Genomic DNA, 23,198 nt, shown 5'->3' with positions numbered 1-23,198 from the left:
CTAATATGTGTTCATTATTTCCGATTGCGGATTTATTACACAAAATGTCCGCATACAAACATGTGCACCCATGCAGCTATGTCTTACTATACTTGTGAGGACTTTGGGGACCAATAATTGATTCCCATTCAAAATCCCATTTTCCCTAACCCCAACGCTAAAATAGCCTTTTTTACAAGTGAGACCCAGCAAAATGTCCTCACTTCTCTGAATTTATGTTGGCTTACTATTCTTGTGAGGACTTCTGGTACTCAGTATAGGAAAACACACACACAAATTAAAAATTGTATTATACATTTTTATTATTATACCACAGACATTTCAACCCCCAAAATGTTTTTGTTTGTTTGCAGAATATATCTGTGAAAAAAAAAACTGGTCCATGTTAGCTATACAACTGATACAAGCATTCCTACATAGAGTCAGAGCGGAATCTTTGATAGTGTTTTGGTATCCAGCTACAGCTGTCAGTATATGCTCATTGTACTTATAAACTGTACTCATGACAGTAGGAAAGGACGTCTAAACATAAAAGCTACCGGTAGTATACGAAAATAGAGAATGGAAAAACAAGAATTACAAATAGTGGTCGGAAAGTACAACGTCTTTTCATGGTTGAGACGTTAAAACTGGACATGCCAAAAAAAATAATGGAACGTTGATTCTTCTTCTTCGGCTTCTAAATATGTTTAATTTCTTTACAAACTATTCAGCTCTATCAGTGTTTGGTCCAGGACTTGATGCATATCCAAGTTCTCTTCTTTTGCACTGGATAAATGTTCTGTAATAAAAGGTTGTAATATTCAAACTTGAGAAATTCGGTCCCCTTTGATATCTCTCTTTATGTGATTTGCTGGGACACAGACATTGCGAAGACAAAAACATAATGACTGCACCTGTAAACTGTTTTGTTATTCTTTAGTTGATAGTTATACTATGTTAAAAATAAAAATAAATAAATATTTATTAGCAGAAAAAGGAGAGGATAAAAGCAGTAAAGTTGAAGTAGCAGATTTACAAAGTAAGGATTGAAGGAGAGGAAGTGCATAGAACAGGTCAAATTTTATTGAAACGTTGATTTTACAGAAAAGGTCTCACAACAAGACAGAAAAGGCACGAAGAGAAGATAAAATAAGAGAATGCAATAGAAGAGAGGAGAAGAGAAGAAAATAAAGGAAGGGAGGAGAAGAGAAGATAGGAAAAGAGAAAAGACGAGACAAGAAAAGGTGAAAGCGTCCCATTTCTATAAGTGAAGTGTGAAAGGTTAAAGGTCATCTATATGGCGGTCATGTCGGTGAGGGCATGGTCCAGCTCCTCACTGATGGCCTTGTACTTCAGCTTCTGAGAGTACAGTTCATCTAGAGGTCAGCCAAAGGTCAGCAGATCAGAGGAAATGAGCAGGCGTGGCAGGATGCAGCAGGGTCAGAAGAGTTGCGAGAACAGCACAGAGACCATAGAGGAAAAGGAGAGAGAGAGAGAGAGAGAGAGAGAGAGAAAGAAAGAGGGAGAGAGAGAGAGAGAGAGAGAGAGAGAGAGAGAAAGAGAGAGAGAGAGAGAGAGAGAGAGAGAGAGAGAGAGAGAGAGAGAGAGAGAGAGAGAGAGAGAGAGAGAGAAAGAGAGAGAGAGAGAGAGAGAGAGAGAGAGAGAAAGAAAGAGGAAAGAGAGAGAGAGAGAGAGAGAAAGAAAGAGAGAGAGAGAGAGAGAGAGAGAGAGAGAGAAAGAAAGAAAAAGAGGGAGAGAGAGAGAGAGAGAGAGAGAGAGAGAGAGAGAGAGAGAGAGAGAGAGAGAGAAAGAGGGTGGAGAGAGAGAGAGAGAGAAAGAAAGAGGGTGGAGGGAGAGAGAGAGAGAGAGAAAGAAAGAGGGTGGAGGGGAGAGAGAGAGAGAGAAAGAAAGAGGGTGGAGGAGAGAGAGAGAAAGAAAGAGAGGGTGGAGGGAGAGAGAGAAAGAAAGAGGGTGGAGGGAGAGAGAGAAAGAAAGAGGGTGGAGGGAGAGAGAGAAAGAAAGAGGGTGGAGGGAGAGAGAGAGAGAAAGAGAAAGAAAGAGGGTGGAGGGAGAGAGAGAGAGAAAGAAAGGGTGGAGGGAGAGAGAGAGAGAAAGAAAGGGTAGAGGGAGAGAGAGAGAGAAAGAAAGGGTAGAGGGAGAGAGAGAGAGAAAGAAAGGGTAGAGGGAGAGAGAGAGAGAAAGAAAGGGTAGAGGGAGAGAGAGAGAGAAAGAAAGGGTAGAGGGAGAGAGAGAGAGAAAGAAAGGGTAGAGGGAGAGAGAGAGAGAAAGAAAGGGTAGAGGGAGAGAGAGAGAGAAAGAAAGGGTAGAGGGAGAGAGAGAGAGAAAGAAAGGGTAGAGGGAGAGAGAGAGAGAAAGAAAGGGTAGAGGGAGAGAGAGAGAGAAAGAAAGGGTAGAGGGGAGAGAGAGAGAGAAAGAAAGGGTAGAGGGAGAGAGAGAGAGAAAGAAAGGGTAGAGAGAGAGAGAGAGAGAAAGAAAGAGTAGAGGGGGTGGAGAGAGAGAGAAAGAAAGAAAGGGTAGAGGGAGAGAGAGAGAGAAAGAAAGAAAGGGTAGAGGGAGAGAGAGAGAGAAAGAAAGAAAGGGTAGAGGGAGAGAGAGAGAGAAAGAAAGGGTAGAGGGAGAGAGAGAGAGAAAGAAAGGGTAGAGGGAGAGAGAGAGAGAAAGAAAGGGTAGAGGGAGAGAGGGAGAGAGAGAAAGAAAGGGTAGAGGGAGAGCGAGAGAGAAAGAAAGGGTAGAGGGAGAGCGAGAGAGAAAGAAAGGGTAGAGGGAGAGAGAGAGAGAGAAAGAAAGGGTAGAGGGAGAGAGAGAGAGAAAGAAAGGGTAGAGGGAGAGAGAGAGAAAGAAAGGGTAGAGGGAGAGAGAGAGAAAGAAAGGGTAGAGGGAGAGAGAGAGAAAGAAAGGGTAGAGGGAGAGAGTGAGAAAGAAAGGGTAGAGGGAGAGAGTGAGAAAGAAAGGGTAGAGGGAGAGAGAGAGAAAGGAGGGAAATTGAGAGATTAGGGTCAAAGAATAATACAGCAGTAGAGAGAGAAACAGTCTAGAGATTAGTGTTGAATCCAGATGGTTTGACTCTGAGGAAGCACAGTGTGCAGAGACATAAACAGCCATGAAATGTACTGTGTGTGAACTGTACCTTCTAAGTCATCAATCGTCTTTTCCAGTTTAGCCACCGATCTCTCTGCAAACTCAGCACGAGTCTCAGCCTAGAGAGACGGGACAGAGGACTGGTTATAGCCAGTATCGACAGATATCCCCTTACACACTATGTGTGAAATAGGACCAATATACACGGAGTATAACAAACATTAGGAACACCTTCCTACTGTATGAGTTGCATCTCAAGCGCCACACAATTGGCAAAGCGTCGTCTGGGTTAGCGGAGGGTTTGGCCGGGGTAGGCAGTCATTGTAAATTCGAATTTGTTCTTAACTGACTTGCTAAAAATATATATAAAAGTTTGGGAGCCGAAGTCTGTCCCTATTCGTCGGGTCATTGGTCAACAGTAGGGATTCTTCAATGAAGTGTGTTGTCGTTCAACGATAGACGACTTGTTTTCATTTACGTTTTTCCACTGTGAAATACTGTACCAAACATCTTAGTTCGATGTAAATTTGCACAACTAAGACGTCAAAATTAAAGACAGATTTATTGAGTTACCTTCGATTAATTCAGACTATTTTAAAGGAAGTGCATACTGGCTACGGTGTCTCAAGATGGACAAACAGTACTCGTTTTTTCTCGTTTTTCAAACAATGGTCTTTTAAGGGAGTATGTGAGCACACTTGTTCGGTTCACTTAGCCGATTTCGGCTGAAGCCTTAAGGGCAATATGCCACCAGACAGACGGCTGTCCTCACCTCTTTCAGTTTGTCAGTCAGCACTTTGATTTCGTCCTCATACTTGTCTTCTTTTTCTGAATACTGCAGAGACAAAAAAACACATTTATTAAAATGGAACTCATGTTACATGTCATTAATTATTATTCAGTAGCAGATTTCAGAGCTGATATTTTGCAAAAGTATTGTTCAGACAAAGGACACTCACCTTAACAGACTGAGCCTCTAGGGACTTGAGGTTGTTGGTTACATTCTTCAGCTCTTCCTCCAGGTCACCACATTTACTGTAGAGGAGGACAGAGGGAATCAACTTACATCAACAAGGCAATCTTGTTGTAACAGTATAACTTTAGACCGTCCCCTCGCCCCATACCTGGGCGCGAACCAGGGACCCTCTGCACACAGCAACAACAGTCACCCTCGAAGCATCGTTACCCATCGCTCCACAAAAGCTGCGGCCCTTGCAGAGCAAAGGGGGAACTGCTACTTCAAGGTCTCAGAGCAAGTGATGTCACAGATTGAAACACTATTTGGCGCGCACCACCGCTAACTAGCTAGCCGTTTCACATCCGTTACATTGGCCCAAGGTTTGACACTAGCCTGCAGGGGGGGGGGGGCTGAGGTAAAAGAAAGACACCAATCAGGCCCCAGAGGACTGGAGTTGCAAACCCCTGCCAGTAGCAAGTAAAAGCATTCTAACCTAAGAAGTCTGACCAGGGCCAGCACCAGAACTAATCAGTTGGACTGGCATTTGATTTCCATAAGGGGCAAGTTTTTTTTTTCTTCAATGGGACCTCTTACACATTTTTTTTAAATGGGTTTTATCGTAAAGACATGTCATTTTACATGCCATACTATTTATGGCCAGACAGCATCAGATACATGGGCTATCCATAACGAGACAGAGGGGGCGCTGTTTCCCTGTCCAGACAGCATCAGATACATGGGCTATCCATACCGAGACTGAGGGGGCGCTGTTTCCCTGTCCAGACAGCATCAGATACATGGGCTATCCATACCGAGACAGAGGGGGCACTGTTTCCCTGTCCAGACAGCATCAGATACATGGGCTATCCATACCGAGACAGAGGGGGCGCTGTTTCCCTGTCCAGACAGCATCAGATACATGGGCTATCCATACCGAGACAGAGGGGGCGCCGTTTCCCTGTCCAGACAGCATCAGATACATGGGCTATCCATACTGAGACAGAGGGGTCGCTGTTTCCCTGTCCAGACAGCATCAGATACATGGGCTATCCATACCGAGACAGAGGGGGCGCCGTTTCCCTGTCCAGACAGCATCAGATACATGGGCTATCCATACTGAGACAGAGGGGGCGCTGTTTCCCTGTCCAGACAGCATCAGATACATGGGCTATCCATGCCGAGACAGAGGGGGCGCTGTTTCCCTGTCCAGACAGCATCAGATACATGGGCTATCCATACTGAGACAGAGGGGTCGCTGTTTCCCTGTCCAGACAGCATCAGATACATGGGCTATCCATGCCGAGACAGAGGGGGCGCTGTTTCCCTGTCCAGACAGCATCAGATACATGGGCTATCCATGCCGAGACAGAGGGGGCGCTGTTTCCCTGTCCAGACAGCATCAGATACATGGGCTATCCATACCGAGACAGAGGGGGCGCCGTTTCCCTGTCCAGACAGCATCAGATACATGGGCTATCCATACTGAGACAGAGGGGGCGCTGTTTTGCTGTCCAGACAGCATCAGATACATGGGCTATCCATGCCGAGACAGAGGGGGCGCTGTTTCCCTGTCCAGACAGCATCAGATACATGGGCTATCCATACTGAGACAGAGGGGTCGCTGTTTCCCTGTCCAGACAGCATCAGATACATGGGCTATCCATGCCGAGACAGAGGGGGCGCTGTTTCCCTGTCCAGACAGCATCAGATACATGGGCTATCCATGCCGAGACAGAGGGGGCGCTGTTTTGCTGTCCAGACAGCATCGGCTATCCATGCCGAGACAGAGGGGGCGCTGTTTTGCTGTCCAGACAGCATCAGATACATGGGCTATCCATGCCGAGACAGAGGGGGCGCGGTTTTGCTGTCCAGACAGCATCGGCTATCCATGCCGAGACAGAGGGGGCGCTGTTTTGCTGTCCAGACAGCATCAGATACATGGGCTATCCATACCGAGACAGAGGGGGCGCGGTTTTGCTGTCCAGACAGCATCAGATACATGGGCTATCCATGCCGAGACAGAGGGGGCGCTGTTTTGCTGTCCAGACAGCATCAGATACATGGGCTATCCATGCCGAGACAGAGGGGGCGCTGTTTTGCTGTCCAGACAGCATCAGATACATGGGCTATCCATGCCGAGACAGAGGGGCGCTGTTTTGCTGTCCAGACAGCATCAGATACATGGGCTATCCATGCCGAGACAGAGGGGGCGCTGTTTTGCTGTCCAGACAGCATCAGATACATGGGCTATCCATGCCGAGACAGAGGGGGCGCTGTTTTGCTGTCCAGACAGCATCAGATACATGGGCTATCCATGCCGAGACAGAGGGGGCGCTGTTTTGCTGTCCAGACAGCATCAGATACATGGGCTATCCATGCCGAGACAGAGGGGCGCTGTTTTGCTGTCCAGACAGCATCAGATACATGGGCTATCCATGCCGAGACAGAGGGGCGCTGTTTTGCTGTCCAGACAGCATCAGATACATGGGCTATCCATGCCGAGACAGAGGGGGCGCTGTTTTGCTGTCCAGACAGCATCAGATACATGGGCTATCCATGCCGAGACAGAGGGGCGCTGTTTTGCTGTCCAGACAGCATCAGATACATGGGCTATCCATGCCGAGACAGAGGGGGCGCTGTTTTGCTGTCCAGACAGCATCAGATACATGGGCTATCCATGCCGAGACAGAGGGGCGCTGTTTTGCTGTCCAGACAGCATCAGATACATGGGCTATCCATGCCGAGACAGAGGGGGCGCTGTTTTGCTGTCCAGACAGCATCAGATACATGGGCTATCCATGCCGAGACAGAGGGGGCGCTGTTTTGCTGTCCAGACAGCATCAGATACATGGGCTATCCATGCCGAGACAGAGGGGGCGCTGTTTTGCTGTCCAGACAGCATCAGATACATGGGCTATCCATACTGAGACAGAGGGGGCGCTGTTTTGCTGTCCAGACAGCATCAGATACATGGGCTATCCATGCCGAGACAGAGGGGGCGCTGTTTTGCTGTCCAGACAGCATCAGATACATGGGCTATCCATACTGAGACAGAGGGGGCGCTGTTTTGCTGTCCAGACAGCATCAGATACATGGGCTATCCATGCCGAGACAGAGGGGGCGCTGTTTTGCTGTCCAGACAGCATCAGATACATGGGCTATCCATGCCGAGACAGAGGGGCGCTGTTTTGCTGTCCAGACAGCATCAGATACATGGGCTATCCATGCCGAGACAGAGGGGGCGCTGTTTTGCTGTCCAGACAGCATCAGATACATGGGCTATCCATGCCGAGACAGAGGGGCGCTGTTTTGCTGTCCAGACAGCATCAGATACATGGGCTATCCATGCCGAGACAGAGGGGCGCTGTTTTGCTGTCCAGACAGCATCAGATACATGGGCTATCCATGCCGAGACAGAGGGGCGCTGTTTTGCTGTCCAGACAGCATCAGATACATGGGCTATCCATACTGAGACAGAGGGGCGCTGTTTTGCTGTCCAGACAGCATCAGATACATGGGCTATCCATGCCGAGACAGAGGGGCGCTGTTTTGCTGTCCAGACAGCATCAGATACATGGGCTATCCATACTGAGACAGAGGGGCGCTGTTTTGCTGTCCAGACAGCATCAGATACATGGGCTATCCATGCCGAGACAGAGGGGGCGCTGTTTTGCTGTCCAGACAGCATCAGATACATGGGCTATCCATACCGAGACAGAGGGGCGCTGTTTTGCTGTCCAGACAGCATCAGATACATGGGCTATCCATGCCGAGACAGAGGGGCGCTGTTTTGCTGTCCAGACAGCATCAGATACATGGGCTATCCATGCCGAGACAGAGGGGCGCTGTTTTGCTGTCCAGACAGCATCAGATACATGGGCTATCCATACCGAGACAGAGGGGGCGCTGTTTTGCTGTCCAGACAGCATCAGATACATGGGCTATCCATGCCGAGACAGAGGGGCGCTGTTTTGCTGTCCAGACAGCATCAGATACATGGGCTATCCATACAGAGACAGAGGGGGCGCTGTTTTGCTGTCCAGACAGCATCAGATACATGGGCTATCCATGCCGAGACAGAGGGGGCGCTGTTTTGCTGTCCAGACAGCATCAGATACATGGGCTATCCATACCGAGACAGAGGGGGCGCTGTTTTGCTGTCCAGACAGCATCAGATACATGGGCTATCCATGCCGAGACAGAGGGGGCGCTGTTTTGCTTGCTCCGATGCTTTATTTGAGATTGATGCGCCTTTTCTGTTGGCTCGCATCTCGGTCAAATAAATTGTCAATCTTTTAATATTTGATTTGGACATGCAACGATGCACGTTAGGGTCGGCCAGGCCCCCTAAGGCCCGCCCCTAACGCCACCCTGTAGTCTGACTAACATAGTTGACACACATCTAGTGTGATGAGTATTGGTACTTACAGCTCAGAGATCTCTGCTCGCTCTTCGGCCCTCTCCAGTTCCCCTTCTAGGATGACCAGCTTACGAGCAACCTGAAACAGAACACAAACCATGGGTCAGAAGGGATCTCTTGGAGACTAAATTCAACATGAAATCAATAATCGTGCCTCATTACATTGACTCATCTGAAAATGTATGATGTCATGAACGGCGCCTGAAGTCTTCCTGACCACAACAACTAACCAAGAAAAACTCTGGGTTATACTGGTTATGACCAGCTATACCAGGGCCTTACAGATTAGACCCAGAGGTTTTCCTGGTCAGGGGAAACTCTTGGCTTAGTGGTTACGAGTGTTGGGCCAATAACCAAAAGGTTGCTGGATCAAATCCCTGAGCTGACGAGGTAAAAATCTGTCGCTCTGCCCCTGAGCAAGGCAGGTAACCCAGTATTCCCCAGGTGCCGAAGATGTGGCTGTTGATTAAGGCAGCCCCCTGCACCTCTCTGACTGAGAGGGGTTGGGTTAAATGTGTTTCAGTTGAATGCATTCAGTTGTACAACTGAGTAGGTATCCCCTTCCCCTAATAACAAACTATGCTGTGACTCCAGGGTGAAGTTTTCACTGGGCACAGGATCTAGGATCAGCTTCCATTTAGTGGGGAAAATGCAAAACAGACCCAAGATCAGCATCTAGGGGCACCTTCAACCTACTATTCTGTGCTTCTTACCTCCTCGTACTTCCTGTCGGCCTCCTCAGCGATGTGCTTGGCCTCCTTCAGCTGCATCTCCTGGATCTCCATCTTCTCCTCGTCCTTGGAGGCTCGGTTCTCTATCACCTTCATGCCTCTGGAGCAACAGCAACACAGGGTTAGCTATAGTATAACCTACTGTATGTGAAGACTTAAGAAACATGCTAGATAGCTCTGTAAACTATCTACCTGTAAGCTAACTCTGATTACCATTATATCAAGAATAACTGTGTATAACTACAAACTGTGTATAACTACAACCCCCCCCCCCCCCCCACCACCTCCATACAGAGGAAGTCCGCAAAGTGTGGAGGCCACTTTCTCCTTTGTCCAAAAAGAAACACAATCCCTCCTTATAGCAGTCCATACCCATTGATAAACATGGACCCATAGAATAGCCCTGTAGCTCTGTCCCATCTATATAATGACAGAGCAAATGGTGACTTGTTGTAGTCCTGATCTGACCTCTCACTCTCGTCGGCAGCCTTCTCCGCCTCCTCTAGTTTCTGCAGGGCAGTGGCCAGCCTCTCCTGAGCCCTGTCCAACTCCTCCTCCACCAGCTGAATCCTACGGTTCAGAGCCGCCACATCGCCCTCCGCCTGCAGGGGGGGGGGGGGCACAGGTCACAGGTTAGAGGTCATGATAAAGATCAGAGGAAACAAAAAAGGAAAAATATATTCCCAATGGTACAGAACAACAGGTGATGAGGTGAAACAGGGAGCCTGCAGATAGCGTATCGTCACTGTTCAAGTCAGTCCTCAACCCACACTGTGTATTACCCAAGAATTAAGGACTCATTCAGAAGAGTAGGGGGACTCATGATGGGAATGGTTGAATCTTGATAAATTGTACACTAGTGCAACATCCCCTCCTCAACAACCTACTGTAAACAGTCAGTCAGTGTGAATAGTTGGCAGTCTGGGATGGCTGCTTATCAATCTGCTTCCTGTGAGACGCCCATTGTAAAAGATAACCCTGACGTCTGTCTGCTTCTCTCCGGTCTGGTCCCTTCATTCAATAGGAAAAACTAACCTCTGCCTGTTCAAGACAAGGCATTTAACAAGCCTATCATTGTTAGCTTTTCAATATAATGCTATAGCAAATTAGGGGGTTAGCCACGACTGGGACTCAAATCTGGGTCCAGCAACTGTCAAGCCAAGAGGGAACCCCTTGATGAGGTCTCTAGGTGTTGGGTTAAGGTCGGTACATTACCCTTCCTTCAGGAGAGTGGTCCCCACACTTCTCTACACCAAGCCCCCTCACGTGTACACAACTCTCCGATGGCCACACGGGTGCCATCCCACTTCTGACACCAGTGTAGCGAACCCGGGTCCATCGAATGTCATGCTTTTACCTTTACCTTTACCGTTGCTAGGTGTTGGGTTTTAAGGTCGCTACAATACAATTAAACGTAATCAAAAGTGAATGATTTTGTGGGAATTAAATTTGAAGGCACTTGACTTGACTATAGGAATACTTGGTTTCCTGACTGTCCAATTCTCTTCACATCTCAATAGAAAACGTTCCTCAACTTCCAATGATCAGCCGACATTACAACCAGAATATGAATGAACTCAATACATGCCTCACTTTAAGGTAGTGCATAGTAGCACTGACTTTTTAGTCGACTTAATTTTAGACTACTTTAAATGGGTTTTCTGCCAAAGAAGAACGGAGGAAAACCAAAAGTAAAATAAACGTGGCGAACAGGTAATGATAAAACTGTAGCCACAACATTCTCACGTTTTCGCGCAATTCCCGTTCATCGTCCAACTGTTTCTGTAAAAGTATCGTGTGATCTTCTGCATCGTCCGCTTGCTGTTGAAGCGCCTGGATTTTCCTTTTCACCGCGTCCAATGATCCACCTGTCATTATCGAACTAAGTGATCGATCTAGCCTACTGTAAATTGGATATAAAATTTAAAATAGGTTTAAGAAGTAGAGGGCCGGGAAAGGGCTGGAGATTTGAGGAAAGTTATGGCTGAAATCCTCCAATCCTGAGCAGTCTCAGATGACATCATGATTAGATTAACCAGAGGGAGGGAGGTTTTCGTGCATGAAGGTCTTGATCTTTGTTCCCATGAGAGGGTGTGGATTTATAGCTGGTTTTAATGTCTATGGTTTTTAGCTTTCACTTCAGTTTCAGTGCAAGGTGTGTGTAGGTTTATGTCTGCAGTTATGTACACCCTGAACTGATTAGAGAGAGAGAGAGCGAGTACCCGAGAGAGAGAGAGACTATGAACTTCTTTAGAACTTCTGTGAGTGTAATGTTTACTGTTCATTTTTATTGTTTATTTCACTTATGTTTATTATCTACTTCACTTGCTTTGGCAATGCTAACATATGTTTCCCATGCCAATAAAGCCATTGAATTAAATTGAGTATGCGAGAGAGAGAGAGAGAGAGAGAGAGAGAGAGAGAGAGAGAGAGAGAGAGAGAGAGAGTGTGTGTGCAGGGCTGGGTTAAGGCAGGGGCTTACCGAGCTGAAGCCCCTGGGCCCCAGGCCCTTGGGGGGCCCAAGAGGCAGCAAAAAAAGAGAGAAAAAGAAAACAAAAATGATAAAGGAAATATATTAAATAACTGATCAAAAACATAAAATAATAAACAACTGCATAATACATATTATGTTGAGTAACTGATTAATAAAATAAAATACAAAAACACAATAAATAATATATTGGGTAACTGATTACTAAAAAATACAAATAAATAAATGTGACTTTGGATTACATTTTATCACAAGCACATACAAGTATCTACCAAAATAAAGGAAACACCAACATAAAATGTCTTAAAAGGGTGCTGGGCCACCACGAGCTGGCAGGACAGCTTCAATGCTCCTTGGCATAGATTCTACAAGTGGACCTAAACCATGCCAGGAAAACGCACCTCACATCATGACATATACTTTGTATTCCTTGTTTACTCAAGTGTTTCCTTTATTTTGGCAATTACTGGTATTCATACAGTTTGGAAGGCTGCAATTTGGGCAGCGTCTGCACCAAATACCGTATAGGCTACAGCTTGTTGCATTGTGGCCATAGATATATAACCCATAGACGGGTCTTGTAACCTCTTACCCTGGCAATATGAATGTTAATACTCATCGGTACACTAGTAATGAATGCCAGTCCTGACTTGAATGGGAACTGCTATCTATGGATTATATTTCTATGGTTGGTTAAGGCTGTTGGTTTGCATTTTTGCAGGTTTCAAAATACAATTTTTACTCCCAATCTGTAGCTAACAGCAGCTCCGTTTTTCAAAGGAGCTCATCTTGAGACGAGCCCATCGGTCATCACTGTGATTAGCCTATGTCTTCATCTTTATCATTAGGTGAGGCAGTGTGCCACTGAAAACATTATTTAGTAGCCTACTGTAGTTCATGATATATATACTGTATCTACATTGCCTCATAATATTGTACAATCTGTGTGTTGCTTAATTGTCAGTGTAGCCACTCATTTCTATAAAAATAGAACCCCGAGGCCCTGTGTGTGAGAGAGAGAGATTCATATCAGTGCATAATAAAGTAGGTGTGATGGGCAAAGTAAACTTGCCTCTAAATATGGTTTCATATTTGTAAAAACAATCTCTATAATATGTATACTGAACACAGAAATGGTTTGGAATGTTAACTGATTTATTGGCTGAAATAACCTGCAGCCGTTGGGCAGCAACACATTCCACGGGCTAGTGTTTCCTGTCTTTCCTTCTCCTTTCCCCCTGGGGTTGGATGACGCTGATTTAAGGTTGAATATGAACACAGGAAGAAGATCAATCATTCGAATCATTCAAATCAAATCAATGCGCTGAACACAACAGGCGTAGTAGACCTTACCGTGAAATGCTGAATACAACAGGTAAACTTACCGTGAAATGCTGACTTTACATGCCCTTAAATCAACAATGCAGTCGTAAGAAAAATAAGAGTTAAGAAAATATTTACAAAATAAATTAAAGTAAAAAGAAAGTAACATAATAAAATAACAATAGCAAGGTTATATACAGGAGGTGACGGTACTGAGTCAATGTGCGGCGGTACAGGTTATAGTCGAGGTAATTGAGGTAATTTGTACATGTAGGTAGAGGTAAAGTGACTATGCATAGATAATAAACAGCGAGTAGCAGCAGTGTAAAGAAATGGAGGGTCATTGCAAATATTCCAGGTAGCCATTTGATTAATTGTTCAGCAGTGGATTCGCGCAAGAAGCTGTTAAGGAGGCTTTTTGACCTAGACTTGAGAACAGCCTATGACTAGGGTGACTGGAGTCTTTGATAATTTTTAGGGCCTTCCTCTGACACCGCCTTGTATAAAGGTCCTGGAAGTGCTGGAAGCTTGGCCCCACTACCCTCTGTAGGGCCTTGCGGTCAGATGCCGAGCAGTTACCATACCAGGCGGTGATGCAACCAGTCAGGATGCTCTCGATGGTGCAGCTGTATAACTTTTTGAGGATCTGGGGACCCATGACAAATCTTTTCAGTCTCCTGAGGGGGATAAGGCATTGTTGTGCCCTCTTCACGACTGTCTTGTTGTGCTTGCACCATGATAGTTTATTGTGATGTGGACACCAAGGAACTTGAAGCTCTCAACCTGCTCCACGATGAGAATGGGGGTGTGCTTGACCCTCCTTTTCCTGTAGTCCACAATCAGTTCCTTTGTCTTGATCACGTTGACGGAGAGGTTGTCATCCTAGCACGACACTGCCAAGTCTCTGAACTCCTCCCTATAGGCTCATCGTTGTCGGTGATCAGGCCTACCACTGTGGCGTCGTCGGCAAACTTAATGATGGTGTTGGAGTCGTTCTTGGCCATGCAGTCATGGGTGAACAGGGAGTACAGGAGGGGACTAAGCATGCACCCCTGAGGGGCGATATTAACATTGACATTTTCAGTCAAAACACCTCAAAATAAGACATGGTATCAAAAACAAGGTGAAACGAGCCACTTACTATTCCCCATATGGCAGTTTCTAGCAATCTGTCCGTCCAGAATCACAACATGTTGACTGTGTCTGTGACCGTGTCGGTATCTGTGTCTGTAACTGTGTCTGTAGCCATGTCGGTATCTGTGTCTGTAACTGTGTCTGTAGCCGTGTCTGTAGCTGTATATCTGTTATTGTATCTGTGTCTGTAACTGTGTCTGTGTCTGTAGCTGTGTCTCTGTTATTGTGTCGGTATCTGTGTCTGTAACTGTGTCTGTAACTGTGTCTGTGACCGTGTCGGTATCTGTGTCTGTAACTGTGTCTGTGACCGTGTCTGTAGCCGGGTCTGTGTCTGTTGCTGCGCCTGTCATTGTGTCTGTAGCTATGCATGTAACTGTGTCCGTGGCTGTGTCTGTAACTGTAGCCGTGTCTGTGACCGTGTCGGTATCTGTGTCTGTAACTGTGTCTGTGACCGTGTCTGTAGCCGGGTCTGTGTCTGTTGCTGCGCCTGTCATTGTGTCTGTAGCTATGCATGTAACTGTGTCCGTGGCTGTGTCTGTAACTGTAGCCGTGTCTGTAACCGTGTCTGTAGCTGTGTCTGTAACTGTAGCTGTGTCTGTAACTGTAGCCGTGTCTGAAACTGTAGCTGTGCCTGTAACTGTAGCCGTGTCTGTAACTGTGTCTGTAGCCGTGTCTGTAACTGTAACTGTAGCCGTGTCTGTAACTGTAGCTGTGTCTGTAACTGTGTCTGTAGCCGTGCCTGTAACTGTGTCTGTAACTGTAGCCGTGTCTGTAACTGTAGCCATGTCTATAACTGTAGCCGTGTCTGTAACTGTAGCCGTGTCTGTAACTGTAAGCCGTGTCTGTAACTGTAGCCGTGTCTATAACTGTAGCCGTGTCTGTAACTGTAGCCGTGTCTGTAACTGTAGCTGTGTCTGTAACTGTAGCCGTGTCTGTAACTGTAGCGGTGTCTGTAACTGTAGCCGTGTCTGTAACTGTAGCCGTGTCTGTAACTGTAGCCGTGTCTGTAACTGTAGCGGTGTCTGTAACTGTAACTGTGTCTGTAACTGTAGCCGTGTCTGTAACTGTAGCCGTGTCTGTAACTGTAGCCGTGTCTGTAACCGTGTCTGTAACTGTAGCCGTGTCTGTAACTGTAGCCGTGTCTGTAACTGTGCCTGTAACTGTAGCCGTGTCTGTAACTGTAGCCGTGCCTGTAACTGTGTCTGTAACTGTAGCCGTGTCTGTAACTGTGTCTGTAACTGTAGCCGTGTCTGTTGCTGCGCCTGTCATTGTGTCTGTAGCTATGCATGTAACTGTGTCCGTGGCTGTGTCTGTAACTGTAGCCGTGTCTGTAACCGTGTCTGTAGCCGTGTCTGTAACTGTGTCCATGGCTGTGCCTGTAACTGTAGCGATGTCTGTAACTGTAGCCGTGTCTGAAACTGTAGCTGTGCCTGTAACTGTAGCCGTGTCTGTAACTGTGTCTGTAGCCGTGTCTGTAACTGTAACTGTAGCCGTGTCTGTAACTGTAACTGTAGCTGTGTCTGTAACTGTGTCTGTAGCCGTGCCTGTAACTGTGTCTGTAACTGTAGCCGTGTCTGTAACTGTAGCCGTGTCTATAACTGTAGCCGTGTCTGTAACTGTAGCCGTGTCTGTAACTGTAGCCGTGTCTGTAACTGTAGCCGTGTCTATAACTGTAGCCGTGTCTGTAACTGTAGCCGTGTCTGTAACTGTAGCTGTGTCTGTAACTGTAGCCGTGTCTGTAACTGTAGCGGTGTCTGTAACTGTAGCCGTGTCTGTAACTGTAGCCGTGTCTGTAACTGTAGCCGTGTCTGTAACTGTAGCGGTGTCTGTAACTGTAACTGTGTCTGTAACTGTAGCCGTGTCTGTAACTGTAGCCGTGTCTGTAACTGTAGCCGTGTCTGTAACCGTGTCTGTAACTGTAGCCGTGTCTGTAACTGTAGCCGTGTCTGTAACTGTGCCTGTAACTGTAGCCGTGTCTGTAACTGTAGCCGTGCCTGTAACTGTGTCTGTAACTGTAGCCGTGTCTGTAACTGTGTCTGTAACTGTAGCCGTGTCTGTAACTGTAGCCGTGTCTGTAACTGTAGCCGTGTCTGTAACTGTGTCTGTAACTGTAGCCGTGTCTGTAACTGTAGCCGTGTCTGTAACTGTGTCTGTAACTGTAGCCGTGTCTGTAACTGTAGCCGTGTCTGTAACTGTAGCGGTGTCTGTAACTGTAGCCGCGTCTGTAACTGTAGCCGTGCCTGTAACTGTGTCTGTAACTGTAGCCGTGTCTGTAACTGTGTCTGTAACTGTAGCCGTGTCTGTAACTGTAGCCGTGTCTGTAACTGTAGCCGTGTCTGTAACTGTGTCTGTAACTGTAGCGGTGTCTGTAACTGTAGCTGTGTCTGTAACTGTAGCCGTGTCTGTAACTGTAGCCGTGTCTGTAACTGTAGCCGTGCCTGTAACTGTGTCTGTAACTATAGCTGTGTCTGTAACTGTGTCTGTAACTGTGTCTGTAACTGTAGCGGTGTCTGTAACTGTAGCCGTGTCTGTAACTGTAGCGGTGTCTGTAACTGTAGCCGTGTCTGTAACTGTAGCGGTGTCTGTAACTGTAGCCGTGTCTGTAACTGTAGCGGTGTCTGTAACTGTAGCCGTGTCTGTAACTGTGTCTGTAACTGTAGCCGTGTCTGTAACTGTAGCCGTATCTGTAACTGTGTCTGTATATGTGTCTGTAATTGTGTCTGTAACTGTAGCCGTGTCTGTAACTGTGCCTGTAACTGTAGCCATGTCTGTAACTGTGTCTGTGGTCTCCTTACCAGAAGCATTTCCAGTATAGTCTTCAATAGCCACAGCAGTGTGAGGTTCTCTGTTTGTTTTAGCTGCATTCCTCACATTTCTGTGTTGCTGCATATGTGGAGTAGTGGAGCTGAGACTCTGGATGTGTCCCAAATGGCAGTCTAGTCCCTATACTACTCACTACTTTTGACCAGAGCCTTATGGGTCCAGGTGAAAATTAATGCACTATATATATATATATATATGAAATAGCAGCCCCTGAACCTTTGTTTCAGACCTGGGAGAAGACCGTAACGCAGTTCAGTAGATGCTATCTTTGAGAAAACCTCATAGAGAGAGAGGAGACTGTTGACTTTGTTCATATATGATGGGAGTGAAGGTTGGAAAGTCACATTGACCGTACTTCGTTGATTTATTGGGTGTTTTCTGTTGATGAAAGAGACCCTGCTGTGGTCTGAGGGTAAGCAGTTGGCTGTGCTGTTGATGAAAGAGACCCTGCTGTGGTCTGAGGGTCAGCAGTTGGCTGTGCTGTTGATGAACGAGACCCTGCTGTGGTCTGAGGGTCAGCAGTTGGCTGTGCTGTTGATGAAAGAGACCCTGCTGTGGTCTGAGGGTCAGCAGTTGGCTGTGCTGTTGATGAACGAGACCCTGCTGTGGTCTGAGGGTCAGCAGTTGGCTGTGCTGTTGATGAAAGAGACCCTGCTGTGGTCTGAGGGTCAGCAGTTGGCTGTGCTGTTGATGAACGAGACCCTGCTGTGGTCTGAGGGAAGTGGATGTTATCCCACATGTTATTTTTCTGACCTGATCTCTCTAAATGATCAGGATAAAGGAATGCTGTTTAATCTTGATGACGCAACCAGACTAGATCAGAGTCTGTTGTCCAACGGTATTTGAAGATGTCTGAACAAACTTGCCAAGACAGAACCAAGGTTCTCTCAACCATGTGTGTACACTGGTGCAATGCTTGAGTATAGAGGAAGGTGTTCCATTGCTTAACCTTGAATGTGATATGATACATTTAAAACATCTGTATGTGTCTGAAATAGGGATTATTTGAGCGTTACAGTGTCAACCCGGCAGTATCTCTAGTACTATACTGTACTCACGTCAGTAGCCTTCTTCTCTGACAGCTCCAGTTTCTCCTGTGCGTCCTTCAGAGCCTCAGAGTATTTATCCAACTCGTCTTCTGTCCCCTTCAGCTTCTTATGCAGCCCCAGTAGCTCATCTTCCAACTGGGGGCACACAGAGTCAGAGCGAAGCAGAGAATCAGGGAAGGGTGTTCAGATATCAATATTTTATACAACAGACATACCTGTACTTCTGTCACAGAAAGGACAGACTAGGTGACAGAGTCAGGAAATGTTCAGATATGTGTTCTGTCACACAGAATCACATCAGCTCTATATAAGACAGACATCAGATCTATTTAAAACAGAATCACATCAGATCTATATAAGACAGAATCATGTCAGATCTATTTAAAACAGAATCACATCAGATCTATATAAGACAGAATCACATCAGATCTATATAAAATAGAATCATGTCAGCTCTATATAAGACAGAATCACGTCAGCTCTATATAAGACAGAATCACGTCAGCTCTATATAAGACAGAATCACGTCAGCTCTATATAAGACAGAATCACGTCAGATCTATATAAGACAGAATCACGTTAGATCTATATAAGACAGAATCATGTCAGATCTATATAAAACAGAATCACATCAGATCTATATAAGACAGAATCATGTCAGATCTATATAAAACAGATGTATATCTACAACATTTTGCCTCCAGTGGGGAACTCAGGAGAAAAGGCCTGCAAAGGAAGAGAATAACCAACCACTCAGTATTTTGTAGCTAGAAATGTAGAATTGAATTGACTCCAACATTGCATGTATATTGCTAATGTTTAGGTGCTTTGTTCCAAAGACTAGAATGTTGTTGTTGTTGGATTCAACCGTACTTTGTCCTGCAGTGCTTTATAGCCATGAAGTGTGATCCCAGTAGATGGCAGAAGGATACAAGTGTTCACTACCACGCTGGCCTTTGCCTTGCAGGCTGCTGACGGGGCTCTGGTCAAATGCAGTGCACTATACAATTAATATGGTGCCCTTTGAGACAAAGCCCCAGAGACTCATAGAATACCAGAGGAAAGCATCAACACTCATCACTGTTTAACTCTATCCACCTAATTGTCTAAAGAGGTCTGTGTAATCCACCATGATTCAGGCAAACGGAACCCCCCCCCCCCCCCATATCTGAAATGGCTGAGGGTATTGTGGATAGTGCTACTGACGACTGCCTGCCACTACGGTGCTCACACTTACGCACGCGGTTCTAAGAATGTTGTGCTGTTAGTTCGACTACATCCACAATGGAAGTCTACTCCCTATATAGTGCACTACTTTCGATCAATACCTACAGGGCTGTGGTCAAAAGTAGTGCACTATAAAGGGAATAGGGTGCTATTTGGGACATATCCTTAGTATCTCCTCTGGTATGTTCTTGAACTTTAGACAGATCAGACAAAGGAATGTTGGTGAGTGGATCTGCACCCCAGAGCCATGTAAAGTCACACCAAAGTGAGGAGCAGAGCGACAGCTGGCATAGCAAGCTTTTTTATTCCTGATACCCCTTGTTGTTCCTGTACAACGCGGGGGGGGGGGGTTGGCTGGGCTAATCCTTCTGGAGCTCTATGGCTCTCTTATGATCTATCTATGATCAGTCGTGATGCAGCCTGCTGCTGGATACCAAATGGACAGGGGAACTCCCTTCTGATGTGCTGCATGGAATTTGTTATCACATTGGAATTTTCAACCATATTAACAGATAAGCTGGGTGGAATTTGGGCCATATTTCTTCCTTTCACGTTTACAGGAGTCTACAGAGGTTACGGGGAAGGGGTGGGTTAGGGATGCAGAAGAACTCATTCACTGTTCTTTTCTCTCTCCCTGAGGGCTCATCCCTCTCTCCATCCCTCTCTCCCTGAGGGCTCATCCCTCTCTCCATCCCTCTCTCCCTGAGGGCTCATCCCTCTCTCCATCCCTCTCTCCCTGAGGGCTCATCCCTCTCTCCATCCCTCTCTCCCTGAGGGCTCATCCCTCTCTCCATCCCTCTCTCCCTGAGGGATCATCCCTCTCTCCATCCCTCTCTCCCTGAGGGCTCATCCCTCTCTCCATCCCTCTCTCCCTGAGGGCTCATCCCTCTCTCCATCCCTCTCTCCCTGAGGGATCATCCCTCTCTCCATCCCTCTCTCCCTGAGGGCTCATCCCTCTCTCCATCCCTCTCTCCCTGAGGGCTCATCCCTCTCTCCATCCCTCTCCCTGAGGGCTCATCCCTCTCTCCATCCCTCTCTCCCTGAGGGCTCATCCCTCTCTCCATCCCTCTCTCCCTGAGGGATCATCCCTCTCTCCATCCCTCTCTCCCTGAGGGCTCATCCCTCTCTCCATCCCTCTCTCCCTGAGGGCTCATCCCTCTCTCCATCCCTCTCTCCCTGAGGGCTCATCCCTCTCTCCATCCCTCTCTCCCTGAGGGATCATCCCTCTCTCCATCCCTCTCTCCCTGAGGGCTCATCCCTCTCTCCATCCCTCTCTCACTGATGACTCATCCCTCTCTCCCTGATGACTCATCCCTCTCTCCATCCCTCTCTCGCTGATGACTCATCCCTCTCTCCCTGATGACTCATCCCTCTCTCCATCTCTCTCTCCCTGAGGACTTCATCCCTCTCTCCATCTCTCTCTCCCTGAGGACTTCATCCCTCTCTCCGTCCCTCTCTCCCTGAGGACTTCATCCCTCTCTCCATCTCTCTCTCGCTGATGACTCATCCCTCTCTCCCTGATGACTCATCCCTCTCTCCATCCCTCTCTCCCTGAGGCCTTCATCTCTCTCTCCATCTCTCTCTCCCTGAGGACTTCATCCCTCTCTCCATCTCTCTCTCCCTGAGGACTTCATCCCTCTCTCCATCTCTCTCTCCCTGAGGACTTCATCCCTCTCTCCATCCCTCTCTCCATCCCTCTCCCTGAGGACTTCATCTCTCTCTCCATCCCTCTCTCCCTGAGGACTTCATCCCTCTCTTCATCCCTCTCTCCATCACTCTCTCCCTGAGGACTTCATCTCTCTCTCCATCCCTCTCTCCCTGAGGACTTCATCTCTCTCTCCATCCCTCTCTTCCTGAGGGCTTCATCTCTCTCCATTAGAGGAAAGGAGAACCATCCTCAGTACAATCAGCTGTTCTATGTCTCAGAGCTTATTTTAATCAATCAATTTCAAGTAGCTCTTTTTCCCCTGACTAATTTTACTCTGCATAAACTACTTTGTACTCTGTGAGGAGTATAGGTCATCCACAAATGTATTCCATCACACTCTGCCTTGGGCTAGTTTCTTAAATTTCTTCCATGAGAAGAACTGCATTTATTTATACCTCAGAAATGACATTTATGATATATATACAACATCTATTTGCTAATGATCATTTCCACACATGGGTCTAATGCATTGGATCCGAGATATGACATTCAAGCACACAGCCCAAGAGGAACAGCATCACGTTCATTATCAAGTACTTCAACATTAGCCTATATTACAATACATTTTTTTAAAGTACCCATGTATATTTTACCACTCTGTACAATTCATCACTTGTATCCATTAGCTGCTTTCTATCTCCCCCTCCTCAACATTTCCCTCTCCCCCTTTCCCCCTCCTCAGCTCTTCCCCCTTTCCCCTCCTCAGCTCTTCCCTCTCCCTTTCCCCCTCCTCAGCTCTTCCCTCTCCCCCTTTCCCCCTCCTCAGCTCTTCCCTCTCCCCTTTCCCCCCCTCCTCAGCTCTTCCCTCTCCTCCCTTTCCCCTCCTCAGCTCTTCCCTCTCCCTTTCCCCCTCCTCAGCTCTTCCCTCTCTCCCTTTCCCCCTCCTCAGCTCTTCCCTCTCTCCCTTTCCCCCTCCTCAGCTCTTCCCTCTCCCCTTTCCCCCTCCTCAGCTCTTCCCTCTCCCCCTTTCCCCCTCCTCAGCTCTTCCCTCTCTCCCTTTCCCCCTCCTCAGCTCTTCCCTCTCCCCCTTTCCCCCTCCTCAGCTCTTCCCTCTCCCCCTTTCCCCCTCCTCAGCTCTTCTCCCTTTCCCCCCTCAGCTCTTCCCTCTCCCCCTTTCCCCCTCCTCAGCTCTTCCCTCTCTCCCTTTCCCCCTCCTCAGCTCTTCCCTCTCTCCCTTTCCCCCTCCTCAGCTCTTCCCTCTCTCCCTTTCCCCCTCCTCAGCTCTTCCCCTCCCCCTTTCCCCCTCCTCAGCTCTTCCTCTCTCCCTTTCCCCTCCTCAGCTCTTCCCTCTCTCCCTTTCCCCCTCCTCAGCTCTTCCCTCTCTCCCTTTCCCCTCCTCAACATTTCCCTCTCTCCCTTTCCCCCTCCTCAACTCTTCCCTCTCTACCCTTTTTGGAGTTGCAAAATTCCAGTAGCTTTTCAAAATTCCCAGGTTTCCCAGAAATCCTGGTTGTAATATTCCTGCAATCAGGAGAGAATAAGCAGGAAATCTGGGAATCCTACATCCGGGATTTCTAGATTACCTTGGAATATGGGAAAGTTACAGGAATTTTGCAACCCTACCCTCTTTACAGTCCTTCCCTCACCTTATCTTTCCTCCCCCCGCTCAATATCCTTCCCTCACCTGTTTGCATTTGTCCTCAGCTGATTTCTTGTCAGTCTCTGCCTGCTCCGCCCGGTCGATGGCGTTCTCTTTGTCCAGCTTCAGCATCTGCATTTTCTTCTTGATGGCCTCCATGGTTGACGGTTGTTAGGGGTCAGTGGCTACAGAAACTGGGGAAACTTTTCAAGTTTGGGACAGGGAGGTCTAGTTAGACACTTAAAGGCAAACCCTCTCACAGAGAAAGAGCGAGACTAGTCCTTTCTAAGTTTCCAAGTCCACCAGAGCCAATACGCCAGCTGATACAGAGAGCGAGAGAGAGAGAGAGAGAGAGAGGAGAGAGCAGAGGATGCAGACTGGAAACCAGGGCTGATATAAGTGATTTAAACCTGACTGGTTTTGAAGAGACAGCCCCATGCAGTCCCCAGTGACATAGACCACTACCCCCTTCCACCCCCCCAACCCCCGCGCCTGGTTAGCTAGCTAACCTCAGCAGCCACAGTACCCTCCCTCCCTCTACCCCTCCCTCTCTGGTCTGAACCTCCCCACTCACTCCTCCTAAGGCTTTCTTAAGAACGGAACAGACACTCTGGCGATATTCACCCGCTCTCCTTATTTGGAAGCATGTTCTCATTTCCTTTTTTTTCTTAAGG

General features: G+C 47.3%; 1 protein-coding gene across 4 annotated transcripts; it reads right to left on the bottom strand.

The window, feature by feature from the left end:
* Positions 1–284: 284 nt before the first annotated feature.
* LOC124009505 (tropomyosin alpha-1 chain-like) lies at positions 285–22,954 on the bottom strand. Of its 4 annotated transcripts, none has more exons than XM_046321336.1 (9): positions 22,570–22,954; positions 18,020–18,145; positions 9,659–9,792; positions 9,173–9,290; positions 8,468–8,538; positions 4,041–4,116; positions 3,854–3,916; positions 3,131–3,200; positions 285–781 (listed from the first exon to the last, which is right to left on the bottom strand). In XM_046321336.1, the coding sequence occupies exons 1-9, from the start codon at positions 22,681–22,683 to the stop codon at positions 699–701; spliced, it is 855 nt and encodes a 284-aa protein (XP_046177292.1). In that variant the 5' UTR covers positions 22,684–22,954; the 3' UTR covers positions 285–698. The 4 variants fall into 4 exon arrangements, with proteins under 4 accessions (XP_046177292.1, XP_046177294.1, XP_046177291.1 ...); XM_046321335.1 differs by lacking the exon at positions 285–781 and adding an exon at positions 1,044–1,358 and having other exon boundaries at positions 22,570–22,950; XM_046321338.1 differs by lacking the exons at positions 18,020–18,145; positions 22,570–22,954 and adding an exon at positions 10,937–11,152.
* Positions 22,955–23,198: the final 244 nt, after the last annotated feature.

Source organism: Oncorhynchus gorbuscha, linkage group LG22, assembly GCF_021184085.1.
Source record: "Oncorhynchus gorbuscha isolate QuinsamMale2020 ecotype Even-year linkage group LG22, OgorEven_v1.0, whole genome shotgun sequence".
Taxonomy (NCBI): Eukaryota; Metazoa; Chordata; class Actinopteri; order Salmoniformes; family Salmonidae; genus Oncorhynchus; species Oncorhynchus gorbuscha.
Note: the sequence above shows the minus strand (reverse complement) of the source record. Positions and strands in the feature narration are given on the sequence as shown.

What these genes read in the sequence shown, in the direction of transcription:
- LOC124009505 (XM_046321336.1), bottom strand. Translation starts at nt 22,683, where the DNA reads ATGGAGGCCATCAAGAAGAAAATGCAGATGCTGAAGCTGGACAAAGAG. An exon ending in CGAGCAGAGATCTCTGAGCT is followed by an intron (nt 4,117 to 8,467) that starts GTAAGTACCAAT and finishes CCTCCTCTACAG; the next exon opens with TAAATGTGGTGACCTGGAGG. An exon ending in TGACTGACAAACTGAAAGAG is followed by an intron (nt 3,201 to 3,853) that starts GTGAGGACAGCC and finishes CCGTCTCTCTAG; the next exon opens with GCTGAGACTCGTGCTGAGTT.